This window comes from Trifolium pratense, linkage group LG2, assembly GCF_020283565.1.
Source record: "Trifolium pratense cultivar HEN17-A07 linkage group LG2, ARS_RC_1.1, whole genome shotgun sequence".
NCBI classification, from domain to species: domain Eukaryota; kingdom Viridiplantae; phylum Streptophyta; class Magnoliopsida; order Fabales; family Fabaceae; genus Trifolium; species Trifolium pratense.
Window position 1 is genome coordinate 14,824,346 of NC_060060.1, and position 24,957 is coordinate 14,849,302.

General features: G+C 30.5%; 2 protein-coding genes across 2 annotated transcripts; one reads left to right on the forward strand and one right to left on the reverse strand.

Moving 5' to 3' along the window:
* Nucleotides 1-1,137: 1,137 nt before the first annotated feature.
* Nucleotides 1,138-11,439, reverse strand: LOC123907481 (long-chain-alcohol oxidase FAO4A-like). The gene is made up of 3 exons (XM_045957782.1): nucleotides 10,782-11,439; nucleotides 9,588-9,857; nucleotides 1,138-3,166 (listed from the first exon to the last, which is right to left on the reverse strand). Exons 1-3 carry the CDS (start codon nucleotides 11,151-11,153, stop codon nucleotides 1,310-1,312), a joined length of 2,499 nt encoding a protein of 832 aa, XP_045813738.1. The 5' UTR covers nucleotides 11,154-11,439; the 3' UTR covers nucleotides 1,138-1,309.
* LOC123904244 lies at nucleotides 11,228-12,721 on the forward strand. The gene is made up of 3 exons (XM_045953931.1): nucleotides 11,228-11,249; nucleotides 11,544-12,041; nucleotides 12,134-12,721. The coding sequence occupies exons 1-3, from the start codon at nucleotides 11,228-11,230 to the stop codon at nucleotides 12,145-12,147; spliced, it is 534 nt and encodes a 177-aa protein (XP_045809887.1). The 3' UTR covers nucleotides 12,148-12,721.
* Nucleotides 12,722-24,957: the final 12,236 nt, after the last annotated feature.

Consider the following 24,957-nt stretch of genomic DNA (forward strand, 5'->3'; position numbering starts at 1 on the left):
TTCTTGTTGATGAAGATTGCAGAGTATCATTATCAACTAGTGTTACTATCATTCAATTTGTAAGAGCCCTTTAATTTTCAATGATAGTGCCCCTTTACCAATCATCAATCACAACTCACCAAAAATTGATAAGGATACTTTTTCTGTTAGTGCTATTCAGTTAGGATCACTTACCTTATTTTTGAAGTTACATAAAAGAAGTTCCCTATTGCAAGTTGTAGGTACTAGGTAGTAGTTAACACCTTTTATTGTTTAATTATTTGTTAATTAATTTTGGCATGTGTTGGTTTTTAAGATTTTAAATTTGTACTCCCTCGAGTCTCATATATAAGCAAAGATTCTGTTTTCAAGTGTATTGAATAATTGATGTATCTGGTCCATATTATGAGACCAAAGAGAGTATTTTAGTAAGTGTGTTGAACACTGAATAAATTATTGAGGTTATTTTGGGGTTTGCATGTTGCAACATGAGATGAATATCTTATCTTGAGGTGCAGTGCAGCTAGTAACACTTTTCATCAACATTTGTTTTATTAAATCTTGATTGCTTTCAGTTTTAATCAGTTTCTCTTTGTTGATTATGTGTTTGATTCTTTGTTTGGAAAGAATATTATTCATGCATTATGCATTAATTGTTAAGGTAATGTTTGCTTTCTGGTTATTAGATTGCATCAATTGTAGGAAATGATGTGCAATTGTGAAGAAGTTTGTTTATGATGAGTATAGGAACTCAACTATTATATCCCCTCTAAAATTTCTGACTGTTGTTTGTTTTGTGCCGTGAGAATTATGTGTTGCAGATAATTGCTATTTAAGGTCTGATAGCTGACTCGATATGAATCAAAAGAAAGTGTTGATCTGAAGGATCTTTCCTTGATCTTGAAACTGTAGGGTAAATTTGTAAAATTGAATTTTTATGTGTATGTGTGTTGTGCCTATGAAGCACGAACACTCCTCAGATTAGGCGTGTCCTGGTGTCGGACAACGACACAACACTGACACTTATGATTACACTGAATTATGCCTTTTTAATCATATTATCGGTGTCGACGTGTCAATGTCCGTGTCGGGTCCGGTGTCCGTGCTTCATAGTGCGCACATTCTATGAGTAATTCTTCCATACTTAACATGTATTACTCGTTAGAGTCTTAATTTCAAACTTTTGAATTATTGAACAACTCTATAAAAGCATTACAATTTTTAAACTGTTTTTCTGGAATGCTGTGTTATTTGAATTACTGCCGAATGTCATGAATATTTAGTGCAATTCGGGCTACAATTACGAAAGTCGGAAATATACATATATATTTCATTTACTTCTTTTCCTTTTAAGAACTTGAAGAACAGATTGTGCAGTGCAGTAAGCAATTGATTGAACAGTTATCATTGGATTCACACCCAAAGCTGTAGGGAAGACACTTGCATCCGCTACATAAAGATCTTCCACTTCCCATGTCTCCCCTGTCTGCTTCACCACCGATTCCTTTGGATTAGTTCCCATCCGACAACTCCCCATCTGATGTGCCGAGCACAACTGTGTCGAAAGGTCTGTTAATGACCTTGAACTTTCCTCTTTAACAAATTTCTCAAATTCATGGTAACTCGCCTGTTTTACATTTAAGGTATTTCCCTTGTTATGATGAGTTCCAATTTCTTCAGCGCCAGCTGCAGCTAAAATTCTCAGTACCTTATCAATTCCCTTCTGTAAACTCTCTTCATCACTATCTTTCATTTGATAAGTTATATTACTTGGCGAGTGCACTTTTCCTGATCCTTGATCCCTTGCCAATGCAAATATATGAGCTGTTCTTGAAAATTTTCGCATTCTATCTTTTATTACACTTCCTGAAACCCATGGCATGACAATTGAGAATGTACCGGGATGCAATGCAGGCGTTTGGATGACTGCACCGTATCCTGAATTGTCAAACTCTGCAACAACAGGTGACATTGCTGTCATTATTCCTCCTTCGTAGCTCTTTTTCCATGCCTCGGGCCACACTTCAGATGCACCTGTAGGTTCTGCTGGTGCATCTGGGAAGTAGCCCCAGGCCATTGCCACCGGATGGAGATGCAAATTTCTCCCTATGTTGTTATTTTTTAAGCCACTTCTTTTAAGCAATGATGGAGTATTGAGTGTTCCACTTGCTACAATTGTGACCTTGGATTCCACCACACAAATGTCTTTACTTCCTTTGTATTCAAATTCAAATGCCACTCCTCGTGCGGTCTTTTTACCGGTTCCCTTCTTTTTCTTATGCAAAACTTTCATCGCTGTACAACCAGGAAGAATCGCTCCATTGCCAGATTTCACCAAGTCCACCAACCATGTTTCCGATGTACCCTTCTTTTTGCCATCCTTACACCCCAAACAACACCATCCACAATAGTGATCCGAAGAAGAATTCCTTGGAATGCTATTCACAGGATATCCCATTTCTTGACACCCTTTTCTCAAAACTGCGTTGTTGAAACCTTCCTCTTCTATCTCAGATTGAACTCCCATTTTCTCGCAAACCGCATCCATCGCTTCTCGATACAATTCGCTTTCGAACAATTCTAGTTCGTTTTTTTCACACCACTCCTTGCACACATGCGGAGGGGTTTTGATGCATGCACCCCAATTAATCGCAGACCCTCCACCAACAGTAGATCCTGCTAATATAAGTACACTCATATCAGCAGTTGCTACCAAACCACTAGATTCATACATTTGATCCATGGTTGGTGCTTCAAGAAGTGAAAGATTGTTCCTAGCAGAATAACCTCCTTTCTCCAAAACCAACACTTTGTAACCAGCTTTTGCTAGAATTCCAGCTACCACTCCACCTCCCGAGCCGGAACCAACTACCACAGCATCACATTGTATAACTAAAGAAGGAGATGACAACTTAGCAGCTGCTTTTGGCTTTCGACGATTAACTGAGACAGGGAATCCAAATCGTCTTAAAGCGTCGAGAGTGATGTCTCGTGGATAGTTGAGATGGATGAGACCTTTGTAAAGAGGTCCTATGGCTTGTTCAGCTTCATCACCGCCTTCCTCGGAATCTTGTCCTACTTTAGATGTTCCATGTAAAAAATGTCTCTTTATCTGAGCTTTGAATTCTGGATCAGGTCCATAGTATCCAATTGCTTTCCATGAACAATTGTCTTCTGATTCATCTAGCTGAAAGTAAGTGTCATGCAAAGATGAGTACAAGGTTCCAAACAATAAGAAAATCTTGTACATTTAGTAATATATGCTAATGTTTATCAATTATTTTCACTTCTAATTTTGTCATAATTTAGAAAATTAACTTAGCAATAGGGTCATTTCATTTTTATTCAAATCTAATCCTACTAAATGAGTGGTAGCAATACTCACTGTGACACACTGTTTATTTGATGTAATTCATGTAGCTTCCATTATTTTGAAAACAAATTCAACATAAATTGGTGGGACTTACATGAAAATTATAAATTGCTAGCATTTTAGTAAAACAAACTTTACCAAAAAGAAATCATATTAATTTAAATTTAGAAGGATTAAATGTTTTAGTCACTACAAAATTATAAATTTTTAATATCAGTCCCTCAAATTTTTTATTCTTTTAGTCCCTATTTGCATTTTACAGGGACTAATTTGAGGGATTAAAAATATCTATATTTCGGTTAAAATTGTTTAAAATATGGATTATTCCTACAAACTGCAATATTACTAACTTAAAAGAACAAGATTTTGTAGGGAGAGCTTCTTTTCATTCCCCTGGCTTTTCTCAAGCACCCCCGAAAATTCCAAAAATATCCCCTTGCCACTTAAGTAGCGAGTTTTAAAGGGGGAAAAAATTTGAAAAATCAGATTTTGCACCCTTCAACACTCGCTAGTTATTTGCGAGAGGGGTATTTTGGGAAATCTAGGTGGCTTGAGAAACTCAAGAGGACGCAAACATATGTAACGAAACCCTAATCTATAATCCATTTATTCCTATAGCACATGAGATTCGTTGAGATGGGTTGTAACATGTTTCTTGTTGATAATTTCTCTTTAGGGCCCCCGTGTTTCTCTTTCACCCCTTGAATTTACTTTTTTGTCTTTTAATAAAAACTTCGGTTTCTGTTTACCGAGCCTTTTTTGCCTTGAAATAAAAATTTGGTTTTTGTTTATCGAATTTTTCCTGAATTTAAACTAGAAAAAACTTCAGTTTCTGCGTACCGAAATTTTTTAAGGGCAAAATTGGATTTTCGAAGAAATTATATCTTTCTTATTACTAGTTTTGGGGTTAAAGGAAAATCTTATAGTCCAGTACTCTGGCCCAAACTTATGGGCCATTGATCTTATTGTTTTCAATATTTTTGAGGTAATTATTCTTCTTCATCCATATTGCTCAAAATCTCTCCATTTTTATCAGAAGAAATTTGTAGATAGTGTAAAATTTTAATGGAAAATATTTTCTTTATTATATTCTTATGTGTGAGGCTGTGAGCATTACAGGAGAAGAAGAACAATCACCTATTTTTAAAGCTAAACAACTTGGCCCAATTTTCAAATGGAAAGAGCTCCCTTGTTGAACTAATTAAGTTGCTTATATTGACAAAAATAATAATAAAAAAAACAAGTTGCTTGATGCAAAGGTAATAATAAGGTAGCAATATTTTCTTCTTCTTCTTCTTCTTCTAACCCAACCCACAGTAATTAGGATTTTTAAACTTAAGTACCGTTTGACCTAGTTTTTTTTTTTTCCTCTTTTGACTTATGCAAACAACTTATGCAATTTTTATGTATTATTATAAGTTTTTCGAGGTAGTTTATGATAAAATAGCTTATAAAAATACAATTTTGACTAGTATGAACTTCTAAAATAGCATAAAACTTAATTTATATTGCATAAGCTGTTTGCATAAGCTCAAAAGAAGAGGAAAAAAAGCTAGGTCAAATGGTACCTTAATAGGTGCAATAAGATATTTCCATAGCTTAGTCTTACTATTCGACTAATCTTCAGTTAGCAATAAAATATTTGGAAAAAAAAATTCACCAGAATTTTGTTACCTCCCAAATGGACAACTAAAAGAATTGAATCCGAATTCTTTTTCTGAGGGATAGTCATGTTGTTATCTCTCAACATTTTTGGTAGGGTAGCAATAATATTATTGCCATTTATCTATTAAAAAAAATCCATTTGCATATTTTTTTTAAATAAAACAAACCAAGTTGCTTGATGAAAATTATTTGGTCTTTATATTTATTATCATTTACACTTGGTTATTGGACACATTGAAATGTGAATTAAAAACATGCCCACAAAACTAAAATATTAAATTTAAGTGGTTAATGAGTTTTTTTTAGAATAAATTATTTGTAAGAATTCAAATTTAATTCCTGTTGAAAATGATTTTTACTCAAAATTTATTTTACTTACCTTATGGCCGATTTCTATATTACCGACCGGAACCCTTTCCTCTAAAAACTAGATAGCTAATAAAAAACATGTATAAAAAAAACTGTTCTACATTAATAAATGTTTAGGACAAGACAACTGTTTCAATTAAAACCGGTGTATACTACCTCAAAAAAGAGTGTACTATATAAAAGCACACGGGACCGCAGGTGAGGTCTATATGTCAATTCCATTAACAAGAAAATTAAATATGATGAACCTTCTATGTGTTGGGTCATGAGGGGGTCTGGGAATCATCACATCGGGCCTTGAACAACTACACAAGTGAGTTGGACACCACACTTTAACCCAAAATCTTAAGGTGTTAGGTTTATGGGTCCTCTCACTTATAAACCATTTAACATTCACTGTTTCATCCGATGTGTGACTCAACTCACACTTGAAATACCAACACTATGTCAGAGTGAATACTAATTATCCAATTTGGACATAAAATTGTAGGACAGCATTAACAATTAATCTCTTGCATTACCATTATATAGAAATTAACCTCATATATACAAATATCAAAAGGGAGTAGTCAAATGAATATGATGCAATTTTAAAGATGATTTTAAAATACTATCAATAGAAGTTTTGGTCCATGTATTCAGCTCAATTGGTATGAACATCACATTATATATACAGAGACTGTGATTTGAATCCCGGACACCTTATTTATTCATCTTTAATGGTGAAATTTCTAACCACTAGATTACTTGACAAATTTATTTTTTTAACATTTTATCTTCATAAACATAACTCAATTGATATAAACATTGCTTATTCTATGCAGGGAATTCAAACTCTGATACTTTCACTTATTGGGAGTCATTGAATCTATAATATCAAAATTAAATCGTAGTTTATATGGTTAGAGGAATAGCTAAATTAATACATTACTACAATTTAAGGTTCAAATTATATATTTACTAATTTAAATGGATACCAACTTGCAAGGCTATGCGGTTAGAGATGCAATTATTGAGAAAGTGACAGATTTAATTTGATTCATAACTGTATTAACTAACATAGAACTCTTGTAAATTTATAGGAACATATAGATACGTTAAATTGGGAATTTTCTTTTATTTAAAAAAAAATTACATTTAAGAGTACTTCAGTTTATGTGAAAAAATATTACAATAATTTTGTTTTTTTACTAGTTCTATAATTGTTTATTGAAAAGTTTATTGAAAATGAATGACATCGAGTGTGTCTAGGTGAGCATTTCTTAAAAGTGAAATCATTTATACTTGATTTTCTTTGATATAAAATTAAGTTAAATATTGTAAAATATCACATAACATCTACTCTCTTGTTGTTGTTGAAATTGGAAAGAAAAAAAAAATTAATTTGACATTTTACATATCCAAAATCAAAAGTCATGGAAAGGACACTGTCCTTATATGTGTAGGGTGTGGAGTGAATGCAGTTGGGCCGTGAGGAGTAATTTAGGATGAGAAATAGTCAATATAGGGCAGAAAGCCTTAGCATGTAAATCTCAGTTAAGTTACGTATCACTTCATTTGGGACACAAGGGCCTATATTATTTATTGTAAATGTGTGACTATTCCTTAAATGGGTGGCTTTGGAAATGCACACATCATCAATCTCCTCCCACTTATCTACTTTTTGTTAAACTAAAGTAACAAAATAAAAATTAACACATGCTTCAATCTCTATTTAATAGGACTACTCACAAAATAATAAAATAAACATGAATCACTCAATGAAGATATTTTTCTAACATATAAAGTGAATATATTTATGTTTGAGTTTTCCTTAAATACTACTATTTTTTATCACTTTTTCTTTTATATTTATGTGTGATTAAAAGATGTGACCAAACCTTTGTTACTACCGAAAAGTTATTTTGTTACTCCTTAAGTTTTGAAAATTAGTTTTTGTAAAAAAAAAAAAGTTTTGAAAATTAGTTACTCATTGATATGAAATGAGTATCTCTCCTTTCAAATGAGTGACTCGTTTTATAAATAATATCGGGCCAGACATCCGCCTGTATTTAATTTATGTAAAATAAAGTCTTAAAGTTATGATGAGTTTGTTAATAAGAGATTATTGCTGCTAAAGAAAAAAAAACAAAAGATGTGTTTTATGTTATGATGAGTTTGTTAATAAATTTTTTTTGTTGCTATCAAGGATATTGTTGGTATTATGAAAAGTCCACATCAAAACTAATGTATTTTCTTTATATATAGTATAGATAGATAAATAAAGAATCTAAAATATAGAAAGTAAAAAGAATAATTTTAAAACAATGATTTATCATCTATTATTTTAATTTATAACGAACTCACTTTAGAGAATAAATACCTATACTTTTTTCACACACATGTGTGAATTCAAGTCTATGTGTACTTGCTATGTCAAAAAACTATATATATGTGTAGTGTAAAAAAAAAAGAGAGAGAGAGAGAGAGAAACTATATGTGTACGTGTGTCGTGTGTGTCTGAGCAATATATGGGTGAAAAATTAAATGTTGCCAACAAATTCTTTTAAAAATATTTCACAAACAAAAAATTAAGCTAGAATTCAATATTACAGATAAATTCTTTAAAAAATATATTACAGTTAAATATTATTTTTAAAATTCATAACTTTAGTTCAAATTTTATAATTGAATTTTTTCAACACATAATTTTTTTAAAAAAGTAAATATCTTAAATGTTTTCTTCACTTTTCACAATAAATATAATTATAAATATATACTGTACTACTACTATTTCAAAGCACTTGCACTGATTTCACTTGGATTTCTTGTGGAGCAGGGTAGGGTAGTAAATATATTTTAATAAATATAACCCGTGATTTGGTGAAAAATGTGTCAACGTTCATTATAGGTCATGTGAATATGAGCTAAATTGACTTTAATGACCAAACATAAAACTCCCTTCACATATGAGATAGGATCGTCACTTTCACCAACCCAATCCCAACTATATGCAATTTATTAAGAGTATATCCATTTCACTTGCAACTTGCACTATGTTAGCAATATCTTCTTCTACTTTTTAAGTACTACATGTATACTATAGACGGATTTGGATTTACTATTGTCAAAAATAATGATGTAGTTTTATGCGGTAATCATTTGAAACCGTTGATTTGAGATTAAATGGTTCGACCGTTGATTAGAAATTGAACGGTTAAGATTAGTTATGGTAGCAAATCTGATCCTACTATAGATTATATAGACCAAATAGATTAATTGCTAAAGTAATTTTTTTTAGGAGAATGTTAACTTGTGCCTTTAAGGGCACAAATTTATTGAACATGTAGTGTATTCAATTAACTAAACATTAAAATTTTTGTATCATTAAATGCTATATTTCTATTTTTAGATAGCTTAACATGTGCGCTTAGGGCACAAGTTAACATGACCCTTTTTTTCATACATATATCTAACAAAATTACATTATAGTATTGCTTTTATAAATTTGTTATTAAAACATAGTATATCCAAATATTTACATGTTAAGGGTTGGGTTGTGTTGGTAGGTGTTAAGGGTGATTTTTATTTAATCTTTTGTGCTTTCCTCTCCATCTAACTTTTTAGTTAGATTTTATCAATAAAGTTTAATTATCGAAAAAAAAAAGTATTTTATAATTATTTAGAAAAAATTGTTATAGATGATAAATTGTCAATTCCTAATGACACGTGGAAAAGGCAGTCACCCAATACCAAAATTGCCGGCAATTGATTTTCATCAATCACATAACAATAACAAAAACAAAAGGCAGGAGTGTGCACATATAATAATTTATCATAATATATTAATATTGACATTATGAATATGTATAATGTGGCTATTCTACTACTCTACTAGATATTATTATATATGTACACCTATATGTGGCTATTCTTCTACCAAACACAAAAATATAATATTGATATATTATGAATATTATTTATTATGCATGGTGGTACGTTGTACATATAATAATAATTATCATGAAGGTGACAGAGCTAGAAAAGGATCACAATTAATTAGGGAACCATGCATGTGGCTCATGGAAAAAAAAATTTATAATAAAATGTGGACTACAAATATTGATTAATTAATGTAATAAGCCACATATAGATATCACTAAAATGAATTGCAACAATAGAAATTACTAGCTAGTATTTTATGTAAAAATAAATATATTACCTGAGTGAAGAATTCTCGTAGAGTAAGAAGTTTAATTGTTTTGAAGAACATTCTAAGGAGACGAAAGTAACTAAGAGACATTGATTGCAAAATTTGTTGACGTTTGTGAAGAGGTAAATCAGGGAAAGTGTGAATAAAAGGGAACTTGGTGGATAAGCAACCCATGCCACATAAAATTATTGTTCCAATCAGTGTTGATAGAAACCATAACACCAACTTTAATAACCCTGTCATTGGGTGGATTAATCTCTCACTTATAACACCTCCAAGCTGCACAATAATAAACCAAACTAAAATATTAATTCACATGATACTAGTAGTAGCTAAAATAATTTAATTTAACCGGTTTATCAATTCTAATTCCTTTTTAATTAAAATTTTTGTCCAGCCGAATTTTAGATTATCAGACCTCTTTTCTTAAAATCTAGATATAAAAACAAAAACAAGATGTTTGGCCAAAAACATTTACTTTTAAAATGTATAATAGTATATATATCAAATATATTACTAGTTGTGTCCAATATAAACTTCTAAAAAATAGTCAAAAGTTTAATCTTTACCATTTTTAGTAAAAATTAAAGTTTATAATTAAAGTTGAATTTGTGTAATATGAACTTTCACTCCCTTACAACTTTTTAGAAAAAAAATTAATTTTTATGTCAATCTCCCCAAACTAATATATTCAACTACATGAAAAAGTTGTGCATTTTTTTATTTATTTATGATTAAGCTGAAGATTGAACCCATGACTTCTAGCATATTATCTAAACTTCTCAACACTAGACCATACCTGATGACTTAGAAAAAGTTGTACTTTTGACACAAGAAATATGATTCTAATTCACTACAATAAAAGTAAATAAATTTCCAATAAAACTTACTGAGACATAAAAAAATGTATCTTTTAATTCGTTCTTTTTTGACAATAAAAAATACTAAAAATCAACATGAAAGACTACTTTTATTTTATCTTATAATATCAGATTATCATTGACAATTTAATTTTATTTACCACTGTAATAAAAGAAACAATACAAAAATAAAAATTCAAAATTTTTACTATATATGTAAATATGTAGATATATTATTATATAGTAATTTTAGGGGTTTGTCAAAAAAAAAAAAAAAAAAATCTAGAAGTAATTTTAGGGTGGTGAGAAAGAGTAAAATGCAAGGTATAATAAGAAAATATACACGCTCAGGTGTTCCAGCCATGGAAGCTGAAATACGGTAGAAAGTGGCGGCGGTTTCATCGTCGGCCGAAACAGGAACAAAATCATTGATAGAAGGTAAGATGGTGTCAGTAAGAGCAGTGAGACTTTTCATTTGCCTTAGAGAAAGAGTATTTTTGGGAGGTTTATATTTGTCTCTTATTCCTCCACCACCACCACCTTCTAAGAGTAGTCTTTGAGTATCAAAATTACCAAGCTCAATCACTGTTTGATCTTTTCCTCCCAATCTAAAGCTGCCCTTTTTAAAGCTACCATTTCTAAAGCTACTCTTTTTTATTTGGTTTTCACTATTACTATTCTCCAACTCCAACTCCATCTCCATCTCCATTTCCATGTGATATTTTGATTGGTTTGGTTTATTTTAGTGTATATAACAAAGTTATGGTACACTATGTTTCTTAACTTATGATGGACAAACCATTCTCCAAAAGTTTCCTTTTATAGGGAAGGAAAACAAAGAAAATTTGAAACATTTAATAATAATAATAAATATTATTATTTTTAAGGAAATGCTTATTAATATATATGTATCATTGAGAAGGAAAATAGTTTGTAAGAAAGAGAGAAGTGGCAGGACTAGAGAATGAGGGTTACCACCAACCACGTAGAAGAAGATTATTAAAGCATTCTTGTTAAAAGAAAAAAAGATTATTAAAGCATTTGAGAGAAAGTTCTAAGACACGTGTGACAATATATTTGGCATGAAATTAAACATATATATTAGGAATAATAATACCTAGCAAATGGAAATGGAGAGGGATTTGTGAACCAAATTCTAGTTGGTCCAAGTTGCTTGCTTATAGATATGGCTCTTTGTATTCAAATTTCTTGGATCAGGTGGTTTGCGAAGGCAGAGGACAATCGATTTGGTGGCGTGATTTATTGAAGATAGGCAGAGAAGATAATGGCGACTGGTTCCGATCAAATATAAGTAATGTGCTGGGACAAGCGAATGCAATTCGATTTTGGAAAGACAAGTGGTATGGACCTGATTGTTTGATGGATTTATATCCAGCTTTATATTTTAAAACTTCTATGCCAAATTGTTTTGTAGCAGACACAGGTTTTGAACATAATGGAAAATGGATTTGGAATATTTGTTGGGCTGAAACATTGTCTTCAACCGAGTCAGATGAAGCAGAAGAATTATTGTATTTGTTGGCCGATATTAGTCCTAAGCAGGACAAATTGGATAGCATGAGATGGATACCAGATCATAGCGGTAATTTTTCTGTGAATTCGGCATATCAATTCCTTCTAAATAGTGTTGAATCAAATATAGTAGATGAGAATGTTGTGCATGCTTTGAATCAGTTATGGGTGAATGATGTTCCATCAAAAGTAAATGTTTTTGGTTGGAGGTTATTATTAGAAAGATTACCGACCCGTCTGGCTTTGGTGAGGAAAGGAATTATTGTTAATCATCGTGAATGGTGTTGTGCTTTTTGTTATAGGGAAAAGGAAGACATTAATCATTTGTTTTTTAATTGCTCTTTCTCAATACGTGTGTGGACGAATATTTTTAAGTGGATGAAAGTGACTTATATTCATTTTGAGGAGGTTTGGAGCCACTTCAACAGTTTTGGGGCTTTGGTGAAGAATAATAAAAATGCTAAAGGTCGCCATCTGATTTGGTTAGCTACCACGTGGAGTTTATGGCGTGCTCGAAACAACACAATGTTTAGAGGAGTTGTTGCTAATGTGTCTGTCATAGTGGATCAGATTATTTTTATTACGTGGTTTTGGTTTATAGGTCGTATAGGGAACAATTCTTGTTATAAGTTCTCTGATTGGTGTATTGATCCATTAGCCTGCCTCCATAGTATATAATGGAGGTTCACCGAATTGTAAGGGTTGAGTACACCTTATACTCCTTATAATTCAATTATTTGCTTATAAAAAAAAAAAACATATATATTAGGAATAAATTAATTCAAGTGATAATGAATTTGGGCTTTGTATTTTACCAAGTCTTTTACGGTACACAAATCGTGAATATTATTATAACGAATACGAATTTTATAAAATTTACTATAAGATTGAAAATTTATATCACATAAATCATCTAAAAAAATTTGAAAATTGAGATTCATTAAAATTAACGATATTTAGTAAAAATCCATAAACCGTTAATTTCAAACTTGCGTGTAAGTTTATGGTAATCACATGTAAAATATGGCTTTCCGTATCATGGTTTGAAGCCAATTGTAAGTTTTCTTTTTTCCGTTTCTTTTCCTTGCTATGTTACATGATTGGGATAAAATATATTTCGTATGTATCATAATATAGGGGTCAGTTTTGCAACAATATTGTTCAAGATTGATTGATGGTAGTTATGACTTCAATACCTTTGAAAGTATTCTTATGTGATTTGTTCTATCAATTTGATTGGAACGAGTTTATCCAGCGACGGATCCAGAAATTTTAATAAGTGTGGTCAAAATTATAACATAAAAAAATATATAAATTGTTATTTATATAATTATAACATTTTTTTATACAAAATTACTTAGTTTGGTTTCTTAGTCGATGCTTTTAAGATACTCATTAACATTATAAATTAGTCTTATTAATTTTATATTTATTGCAGTGTACTAAATTAACTATATAAAAACGATAATACCATATATGTGGGGTCACATTGCATAAATAATACTAGTATTAACCAAAAATATCCTCATTGCCCCCACACTAAATCCGTGCCTGATTTTACCATTTTAAATTTTAAATTTTTTTCTGCGGTCATATTTAGTAAATTATATGAATTTTTGTTACAAAAGTTTAATTTTTTTTAACAAAAGATAAGTTAAATATGAATTTTATAGTTTATTGCACATAAAAATTCATAAATAATTTATATTACGTTAAAAAATTCTAAATTTTTATCGGAGATATTCTTATAATATTATAAACATGAATACAAAAAATTATTCAAAAATGTGAAAATATACACGAGTTGAATGAAAAGTAAGAATTAAAAATTTTGACGGAAAAAACTTCAGGACTAAAACAAAAATTTTGGAAAACTATAGGACAAAAAATATATTTAACCATATATGTTTTTATCACTTGCAATGTGGTAGTTTGTTCATATTAGTTTTACTTACAAGACTAGAGTTCAAGTCTCTCACACGTTGCAATTTAATGATATTTTTTGTTTAAAATAGCATTAAAATGGTAGAATGGACAACGCGAGGAACAAACTCAAGCAATTCCAAGGATAGAACTCACACCATTCAATTTCAAACAACTTCGGAAGGAGAAACACTTAAGTGGTCCCGTGACCAAAAAGGTGACACATCATTTATGTTTGTTTTTTTTTTTTTTAAAAAAATCAGGCTGTGTACCACTCATCTTCTTTCCCTCTGTCGTAAAACTCATTTTCTCCATTGTTTCTTTTTTACTATCAACTTGCATCTTTAATGGATGACAACCGAAAGGAATGAATAAAGTGAGGTGGAGTCGACGACCTTGTTGGCCGCTGACGGAGACAGGAAGTGGGCCGACGAAGATCCGATTTGCATCTTTGGCAAATATTTTGGTTGTTCTGATTTTGGCCAGTTCTTATTTGTGTTGATGTAAATTTTGTTCAGATTTGTGTTCCTCATGAGCAAATACAATAAAAATCAAACAAAAACAAAAGATGGAAACGGTCGTTTGGCCTTGGTGATTGTCATTGTCATCAAATCATGTGCCGAGGGATGGAGGTGGTGGTCTCCAATATTTTTATTGATTTATTATTGTAGTTATATTATTTTATTGTTTTTTATGTGCTGTCATGCTTTGATTGGGTATGACCAAATGGAAGTTTTGGTCACTAGTCCATGCAAGATTAATGTATATCATTTTTTTTGAAGGACGATTAATGTATATCATATACACTTAATAAAATTGTTTTTTAATAAAATTGCAAAGATTAATGTATATCATATACCACTGCAACACAACAAATTGTTTTTTAATAAAATTGCAAAGATTAATGTATATCATATACACTTAATAAACAAAAATATGTATATATATTTATAAAAAAATTGAGACCTGGTGCGGGTTATGGTCCTCCCCAGTTCATGAGTGGCCCCGCCTCTGTCCAGGGCACTAGTTAGCTGTTTTTTTTTTTTTTTGACAGAAGTTAGTGGTTTTTATTTTAAATTATATTATAGGTGTAAATTTTTTATCACCATTTAGTAGCAATCCTCGTTAAAAAGATTGAACACATAATATAAATTTTCTCTTTTTAATCAAAATTTTCGGTACAGAAAAGTTAGAGATAAATCAAATCACTAACCATTTGCAATTACTATGTATACTCATTTTATTTTAATATAATTTTGTGATGATGCATGTTTCAAGTGTATAAAATATCCTCTATAAAAAAAAGTGTGAATAAAATATATCTTATATATATATATATAGAGAGAGTTTAAAGATGGTAGACAGTCAGTGTAATGAAAGTTTACACAGACATCCAATAAGAAACCACCACTCATCGATGTCATATAAGTAGTTTCAAAATAATCATACATGAGTGGGATGACAGAAAGATAAAATATTATTGGTTGTTTGTGTAACATTGTTTTACTTTGTCTGCTTATATCATGATTTGTTATAACACACCCACTCATTTTTATGAAGGTGTGCATTAGCAACGTACACCTTAGAGTGTATTTAATCACTTTTTAGTTATATATTACTTGCTAAAACATACATTCTAAAAAACAAGTGGGTGTATTCTAGCAAATATTTATAGAAGTTGCTAACTTATACACCCACTATTTTTTAGAAGGAGTGTTTTAGCAACATGCATCTCAAGGTGTATGTTACCACTTTTTAGTTATGACTGGCTAAAAAAACTTCTTTTACCTGCTAAAAAAACTTTTCAGTAATGTCTCAAGTTTCTTTTATTTGGTTGTTCAAAGGCACGGTAGAAACATGACATTAATGTCGCGGGAGGGGACATATTTTGTCCTCCTCAAACCCAAACTCATAACTTCAGGTATCTTCATACCAAGCCCCAAATTCCAACGAAAACGAACAGTTGAACCCCAAATCCATATCCGACGAAGTTCAGATATCTCTACGGGATTTGTATATATCCTTGACTGCGTCTCAATCCCCATGAACTTGGATTGCATTTTAATAATTTTTATTATAATTGTTTTGTTTTAATAATATGATTTTTTTTAAAACAAAGGAAAATACAAAAAACAATTTGTTTAATACTAAACTTAAAAATATAAGTAAACATATATGAATGTAATTTAAGAGTTTTTAACTTAAGAGAGGTTTCTTCAAAAAAAAAAAAAAACTTAAACGAGATAATTGTACCAAAAAAATCTTAAGAAAAATAAAATATAATTTTGATATAAACGACATGTTTAAAAATGAATTTAGGATAAATATCAATGTCCATGTATTATACCCATTCTACCCATCTTTTAAAATAGGAAAAACTCAAACTCGAACACAAATCCAATTACTTCAAACTTTCTATGTGAAATTGAAATGGATTCGGACGGATATGCACCCTAACCCAATATTATTATCTCTTGACCTTCACACCTAACATTATAAAAAGATGAATGTTGGTATAAATGATGAACCAACCAATCATGATCAGTCACCGGTTCAACCACTAAACTCATAAGTCAAATTGATATATTGTTACCAGACATACACGTATCATATCAGGTTTATTTTATCATGCTAGTCTGATCATTTATTTTTTGAAGATCCAAAGAAAAAATTATATTAAAATAAACACTACTATCATACAAACCTCAACCAATAGTTATCTCAAAAGGCCAAAAAAAACAGCTCAACTCTACAAGAACAACACAATTATGAAGGAGATACATTGTTTAAAAGGTTATATCTTCTCTCATGGATAAAATATCAAGATCCACTCTTACTCTCCTATCAAACCGAATCAAGGTTGAGAGGAAGATATTACACTTCCACATAAAATTTAAAGACATTAGATATAAGTTATCTCTATTATATATATAACATTTTATTTAATCCATAAACAATATATATGAGACTATTAAACCCAACAAAATCTCCCTCTTAAGTATATGTTTTTACCTCCTATACTTGAACCAAAGACCAAGATTTGCGAATCACCAAGTTCTTAACTAGTACTGCTTCGGCTTCTTTTATAAGCAAAAATTTCTTTTTGCACACTTAGGAGTTGCTTTTTTGTCTTAATTTCATGTGATATTTCTATTAAAATTTCTTAAATGACCTTATAATTTGCATTGGAACTCTATAATTATGTTTAAAAAGTAGAACAATTAATGAGGGTACTTTTGGAAGAATAACATTAAATAAAATTAATTTTGGTAACTTTTACATATATTTAAGGCTAAATTTTTTTGTTGACTTTTGCTTATAAATAAAGTCGGAGGGAGTAGTGTTAGTTAGCATGACCATTTATAATTATATTATTAATTTATTATGGACTAGAGAGAATACTAGTTCATCACAAAAACAAAGAGCGACACAGAGAGAATAACACGTATTTGAATGATGATAAACCTTCACAAAAATTTGGCGACCTGTCCAAAATATTAAAAAATAAAATAAAAACTGGTGTAGAGAAAATAATTGGAAGTGAAATAAATGCAACAAATAACGGTATGTATTAAATCTCATATCTGTCCCATTATATCAATTTCGAGCTTTTCTGTTTGATTGTGTTCCACATTTTTTTGACAATTAGGTTCCGCATTTCTTGTTTAAATATTTTAAAAATCATGTAACTGGTGTTTCTTTTATTATAATTTTATTATAATATTAGTACGAAGTCTCCGTTGCCGTTAGTGGTAATTAATACCCATCAAAGAAAATTTGTGGGCATATAAAATGGATTATTGGCTCCGAACCAAGTTTTCTTTATATGCAATAGATAAAAATTGAACTCCTAATTACATGCTTAAAGAGATCATCTATATTATAACTGGTGTGCTAATCCTCTTTACTACCTTCAAAGTATATGAGGATTATTTCCAAATTTTTTTTTGAGGATTGGAAGATGGGCTGATTAAGTTACTGGTGTGCATAATGTGACTATGTTTCTGTGATGATCAAACTAAATGATGTAGAGTGTTGTGCTGCAGTCTTGTTTATTTGCTCTAGTGGTTTTTTCATCTTGAACTAGCTTTGGAAGGGAGTTTTGTTGTCACTTGCTTGACTTGGAAGTGGGAGCTTATGCTAGTCTGGATGCATTAGTTTTGGTAGCAGGTCCTTGCACTGTCAAAATAATGCATTGTTTTTTATCATTTTATTTGTAATTTGGCTGGTTTTGTATTATTGTTTTCTTTTTGTCCGACTTTCGAGCACATGATTTTGGCGGAACTCTTCAACCCTTCATAGAAGGTGGGAAGTGTCTCTTGCTATGATGCTGGGTACGGACCACACTCTTGTATATGGATTAGAGTACTCCTTGTACTCATTTTAATAAAATTATTTTGCTTATAAAAAAAAAAAAAAAACATGCTTAAAGAGATCAAACTATTACCGCTAAGATATTTTTTTTTAATACCAATTACTACCACTTAGAGTAATTTATTGTTGGTTGCTACCTAGTGTTCTTATGACACGAATAAAAGAAATATAAAAAAATGAAAAAAAAATTAGATGTTGATTACACAAGATTTGAAATAATTTTATCATATTTAATTTCTAACAAGTATTCTTAAAGCACAATCTATTTTTCTTATTAATTGTCACTCCAGAGATAAAATCTGCTCTTATTTTTTTAACATAACATTTTTTACTGATACAATATTTGATTTATTATTTATTAAATAAACAATATTCGTTTATTCAAATTTATAGAGTACGTACATCGATACAATATAAATTCAAAATCGCTAAAAATAAAAGGGTTGAATTTTTGAACAAATTCACAATATCCATGCAGGGACGGATCCAGACATTTACCTAACGGGGACCAGAATATTTTTCTGGTAATAAATAGTATATAACGATAAAGAACAAATTAAAAATTTGGTCCCTGAATATATGAGACGCTATCATAATTGACGCAGTACGGAAGCGTGAAGGAAAAATAAGCGCTAATCCTATTAGATAAAGGTTCTGGAATCCACCAAATTTCCAGATTCCACCAGAAGAGTAACTAATCTAGAATCCACTAGACTGACTTCCGGAATCCACCAGAAGGAGTAATTTGGAATCCACCAAACTTGAGAGAAATCTCTGTATTTTTATTAAATCAAAAGGTTGCCTTCAAGGCTACAATAGTTTAGCTTAAATAGGAGTGGAAAATAAAAATAACAAATCTCTTAAAAGATTGTAAAAGAAAATAACAAACCTAACTAAATAAAAATAACAAATCTACCTAAAATATAAAAATAACTAGTTCGCAGATTCATCCTTTTTGTTTTTAGCGATTTTGATTTGTATTGCATCGATGTACTCTTATCAATTTGAATGAATGAATATCTTTTATTTAGTCAAAAAACTAATCTAGGTGAAATATAAAAATAAGAAATCTACCTAAAATATAATAAAACTAAATCTATCTAAAATAATAAATTACTAAAGAAACCCTCCTACATCAATAATAGTTCCTAAATATATTAAAATTGTAAATACATTCATAGTGTGTCTTTTGTTATTAAATTTATTGACTAAACTGACATCAAAAAATATATTTGAAGACTAAATTGACTACTTAATAATATGTTTGAAAACCAAAATGACTAATGAAATAGAAACTCGGGTATATTATACTGCATATAAGCAAATAAATAACATGACACATATACTATTTAGTGACTTTCACATTTATTTAGTGTTTTTCCATATGTAAATGTGAAGGAAAAAAAGAAAAACGTGTTCATGTCAATGGCTTATTATTATTATTATTATTATTATTATTATTATTATTATTATTATTATTATTATTATTATTATTATTATTATTGTTATTATTATTATTATTATTATTATTATTATTATTTTTTAGGTTACCATAATATTGTTACGAAGTTTCGATATCCGTTAACGATAACTAATCTCCGTCTGGAATTTTGTGGGGCACACAAAAGTGGGTTCTCCCCTTCCAACCGAATTTTCTTCATACCCATGAGCCAAAAATCAAACCCCTGACCACATGCTTAAGGGGACCAAGACCCTTACCACTTGGACCAATTCATTGTTGATAAAATCACTCTTATTTAACTAAGAGAGAAAGAAAAACAATTTGGAAGGTTGATTATGGGTCTAAGTTGACCCCAAACTTAATTTTCTTTTTTGTTTTTCATGAAATTAGATGCATATGGAAAGATGTAAAAATGATTTTTATTAGTTATGGAAAACATTAAGAGAGAGACACTAAATTAAATGCATATGAGAATAAACAAATACTATTCATATTTCTTAAAAGACCGAACGAGCTTCAAAAGTGATCCACCGTGGACTAATGCTTAAAATTATCAAAAATTCTAACGACTGTTGATAATATTCTTTAAGATAAAATCAGAACTCTACTTGTCTTTACAGCTTAAACGATGACATAATTGAAGTCAGTTCAATACAGGTTACATTTTTATTTTTGTTGTTTTAGTCGTACTGGTATCAATTAATAAGTCATTTTTTTAGTCGTAAAAATGAGAATCATTATTAAATTATACTTTTAAACTTGTATGTCGCCGTTAAAATTTTAAACATTTTTTAAAAGTTGGTCTACGATGGACCACTTGTAGAAATAATTAAGTGTATTATACATAATGTCATTCTACCAACAATGAATTAATAAAAGTGGTAATTGGTAAGTGTCTTGAGTCTCTTAAATAGATGGTTAGAAATTTGATTTTTGACTACTCCTATATATGGAAAATAAAATAACACCATGTAATATTTAAACAATTCATTGAGCTATGAATTCATAATATACTCCCTTCGTGATACTTTATAAGAAAAATTACACCTTTTATATTCATTATATATTTAATATAAATATCAGATTTTAAATATATAATAAACATAAAAAAATATAGTTTTGCTTATAAATATCACTGAGAGTTTATATGCTTTGTATGTGCTCAATGAATTTATAGTGTCACATTTACATATTGTCTCTTGGTGTAGTTGCCACAAAACATACAATTTGATCCCTCAGCATCTTGGTAGTAGGTTCTTTATCTCAAAACAATTGTCAGGAGAAAACAATTACATACTTTTATTATTGGAGTCTAACTCTTCAAGGCCTGACAAGATCTTCATATTGAGAATTTCGGTTGTTAGCACCAATATATAGGATGGCCAAAAAACTTTTTTTTGAATGATAAATATATTATATTTATATATTAATAAAAGAAATAAAATGGTATAAGAGAAAAACCTAATAATGACTACGGTAAGACATAAAAGTAAACAACCAAATAAAATTATAAGAAAACACCAACAAACTAGAACCTCTCAAAATCACCACCTCGAGAAGAATAATAATCTCATGAAGAGAGAGTCAAGGATGAACCACATGTAATTAAGGACAAAGCAACAAGAGGGCCTCCAATCCCCCCGACACATCGAAACCCAATACGTCACCCTCAACAAACTCTACCGGTTTCAGCATTAAGTAGGGTGAATACCCCACTCATAAAATGAACAAAGGGAGCCATGATTTTTACCTAGAAACCACTTTCAAGATAAAAGTTTCACGCTATCGACCAGACACTTTACAGAAAAAGGTCCATTTGAAAAAGAAGATGTCATTTTGAGATTTCTAGATAGTCCACACAATAGTTTTCCAAATTAACAACCATCCGAATCTATCTTTTCTACCCATCTATCCCCGTGCCCAAGAAAGCCTAAAAAACCTTAAAACACCACGAGGAGGCACCAACTCCACACTCAACGGGCCAAAAAACCTAAATAGAATGGAACCTACTTTCCAATGAAGAAACTGTTCCTCCAACCTTATGAACGAATCGGCCACTTTCATCCCCGTGCAATGACATTGCTGAAAAATTCTTGATTCCGTTTCTCTAATTAATGTGTCATTTTTTTTCTTTTTAATTTTTTTAAGACTTTTGCAAAATAGATATTGTACTATCTATAATATACCAAATATGATCGGCAAAAAATGTTCAAAATTGTAAACGATACTTATAAGTTGACTTAAAACTGAAGATTAAAAATCGTGATAAAAAATATTTGCGGGGTCAAAACTTAATGAAATTTTTTATAGAAAGTAAATACAAATTTTAAGATATTTATAAAATAATTGTCTAGCATTTGCAATATTATACATATTAAAGACACTAAAAGTATTTCTAGTGAGCTTGACTCAGTTGGCGAAACATTGCATTATATGTGTAAGAGACCGAAGTTTGAATTCCAATCATCTCACTTATGTATCTTAAAGGTGAAATTTCTAGTAACTGGACTAGACTACTTAAAAAAACAAAAATCTATTAAATGCACTACTTTTAAATTTATATTTCTTCATTTAGTTTTTGAATGACAAATATTGCAGGAACACTTGTTTGCTTTTTTTTTTTTTAAAAAAAAAACAAAACTTTAATACATTTTAAAGTCAAAACTCAAAAGCACTACCCTAACACATCATTGTTTGAAATATTCTCATCACTAATCACTAATTATGGTAGTACTCGTATTACGGATGGGCGCTTAGCATTATATGTCTATTTTCATCAATGCATTATCCATTTCTTGATAATCACTTAATGCTCACATTGACGGTCTAACCAATACTACTCCAAGTTGTAGTAGATTTTGTAACATTTTTATATTTTAAAAATGTTAATTATACAAGTTTCTTATCAAATTGAGAGAATTAATTCCCCTATTATCATATTATTAAGGGGCGTTCTCAAAATTTTGTAACACGGCCCTAATTCGTCTAGGATCTCAAAAAATAGAGGCCTCAAATTTTAGCGTTCAAACACATCCACCTGGCACTATAGATGTTCTTGAATAGATTATGATAAGTTTTAAATTTGAAATTTGAAATATACAAATATAGCTGGAGCTTTATAGTAAAAAAAAAAAAAATTCAAAATTTCAATTCACTCTAAAATAATAAATATGGGCTAGTACACATCATGTACTTTAGTTCATCTTTTATATATACAGTATAAAATAATAATAATAATTAGGACATTTAAAATAATTAAATACAGTATAAAATAATAATAATATACAATAAAAGTATAAAATAATAATACAGATTAAATAATTAATATAATCTCATAAAAAACTATTACTCCTAAGCCAAATCCAACCACGCTTTAGAAAAATTAGGACATTTAAAAAGTAGATGACATGGTATTTCTTTCTCACCACATACATCCTCTATACATTTCAAAGCTTCTCTATCGATGATGCCTCTTCGTCTACGTTATCTTTAAATAGAATAGTTTTGTGCCACATGATCTCTTGGTATTGAACTCTGATTGAGTATTTGCAAGTGTACAATTTCGTCAATTGAGTAATAAAAAAGATATCGATCATCAGGGATTGCGCGATTGTAACAAAGTAATCGTGTATATAAACATACTAAAAATAACACACATTTTTGGGGGTTTGGTTTGAGTAATTGGTTTGTAAGAAAACGTTTAGAAATCAATTGATAAAAGAGTGAGGTTGGATCGTCGACAAATCCCTAAACAATAGTAATCACATGCAATCAATTGTATCGTAATGAACCATTCGAATGTTACAACTAGATATCAACATTATGGTGAATCTCAATCTCTTGATAAATCCACCATATCCTTTACCGATACTTCTCCAATCTCTTGGATGGAAGCTACCGGTAACAGAGTATTTGAAAACGCATTGATCGTATGCTACACTCTATGTTTCAATCTTTTGATCGGAAACACTCAAATGCACAATGAATTCAGTTCGGGTTTTAACTCATACTCTCATACATAATTAAAATCTAAGATCATTGCAAAGTTGAACAAAAATTGTAAAGCATTAAAATCAGAATTGCATTGAATAACACTATAAAGAGAGATTCAGTACTGATACAAATGATTACATGAACTACATTAGTCTAGTTCTTAATCATGATCCAACCTCTATGGAGGTCTAGCCTCTCATGGTGAAGTAGCTCAATTCTTGCTCCAACTCCAAAGGATCAGCTCCCATGATGTTGTGTGCTTCAAATCTAGCCACTCCTAACCTCTGGAACACTGGATCGGACTTCAATTCGTGCACAAGAACTCTCAGGATCAAGATCAGACTGTCAATTTTCGAACCCTTTTCCAGAAAATGAGTTTTCAATATATACTGATTGCAACCACGCCGCGCGTCAGATCCATCACGCCGCGCGTGTAACTGCTCCACACCGCGCGTGATTAAGTTAGAGGCGAACTGATCTTCAGCAAAGCATTTACGCCGCGCGTGATTGGTTCCACGCCCCCGGCGTAATTCAATTCCTCCATCACGCCGCGCGTGGTTCTTCCCACGCCGCGCGTGATTAAGTCAGTGGCAAACCCTCTTCTGATCAGAGTATTACTCCGCGCGTGGACAGGTCCCCACACTGCGCGTAATGAAAACATGATATACTCTTCTATGATAAGTCTATCACGCGGTGCGTGATGCTTCACGCCCCCAGCGTAGTGTAAATGCATAATTTCCTGCATAATTTCATGTTTTCTTGCATTCCAAGTAACCTTGCTTCTGAGTTGATTTCTCTTGATTTATTGCTTAAAAACCTCTAAAATAAGTCTAATGTTCCTCAAATAAACATGAATTACGAGAGTGTGATGATACGTCATCAAACTTCTAAGTTTTGTTTGGTGAAAAAAAAGCAGATATATAGTTGGTAAACCAGTTAATATATAGTTACTTTATAATTGATAATTAATCAGTGGCATTTGCCAGTAACCTGATCTAGGGATTCAAACTTTTAAAATTTAATTAATAATTATAATTATAATATATATATTTAAAAAATTATATAGTACTCAATTACATGGTACTCAAACTTTTAATATGTATATTTGGAAGAGATCAAATTACATCGGTGTGATATTTTAGTAATGTTAAACCGCTCAATAACACTTTCTTTTTATATATGTATATAACATATTTGCCATTAAAAAAATAATTCTTTAATGAATACAAATTTT

Bases quoted from the DNA above. Each gene is read 5' to 3' on its own strand.
- LOC123907481 (XM_045957782.1), bottom strand. From the start codon at position 11,153: ATGGAAATGGAGATGGAGATGGAGTTGGAGTTGGAGAATAGTAATAGT. The intron at 9,858-10,781 runs GTATATTTTCTT...ATTATTGTGCAG, and splicing joins TGGCTGGAACACCTGAGCGT to CTTGGAGGTGTTATAAGTGA. The intron at 3,167-9,587 runs GTAATATATTTA...ACTTACTTTCAG, and splicing joins TACGAGAATTCTTCACTCAG to CTAGATGAATCAGAAGACAA.
- LOC123904244 (XM_045953931.1), top strand. From the start codon at position 11,228: ATGGACAAACCATTCTCCAAAA. The intron at 11,250-11,543 runs GTTTCCTTTTAT...CATATATATTAG, and splicing joins GGACAAACCATTCTCCAAAA to GAATAATAATACCTAGCAAA.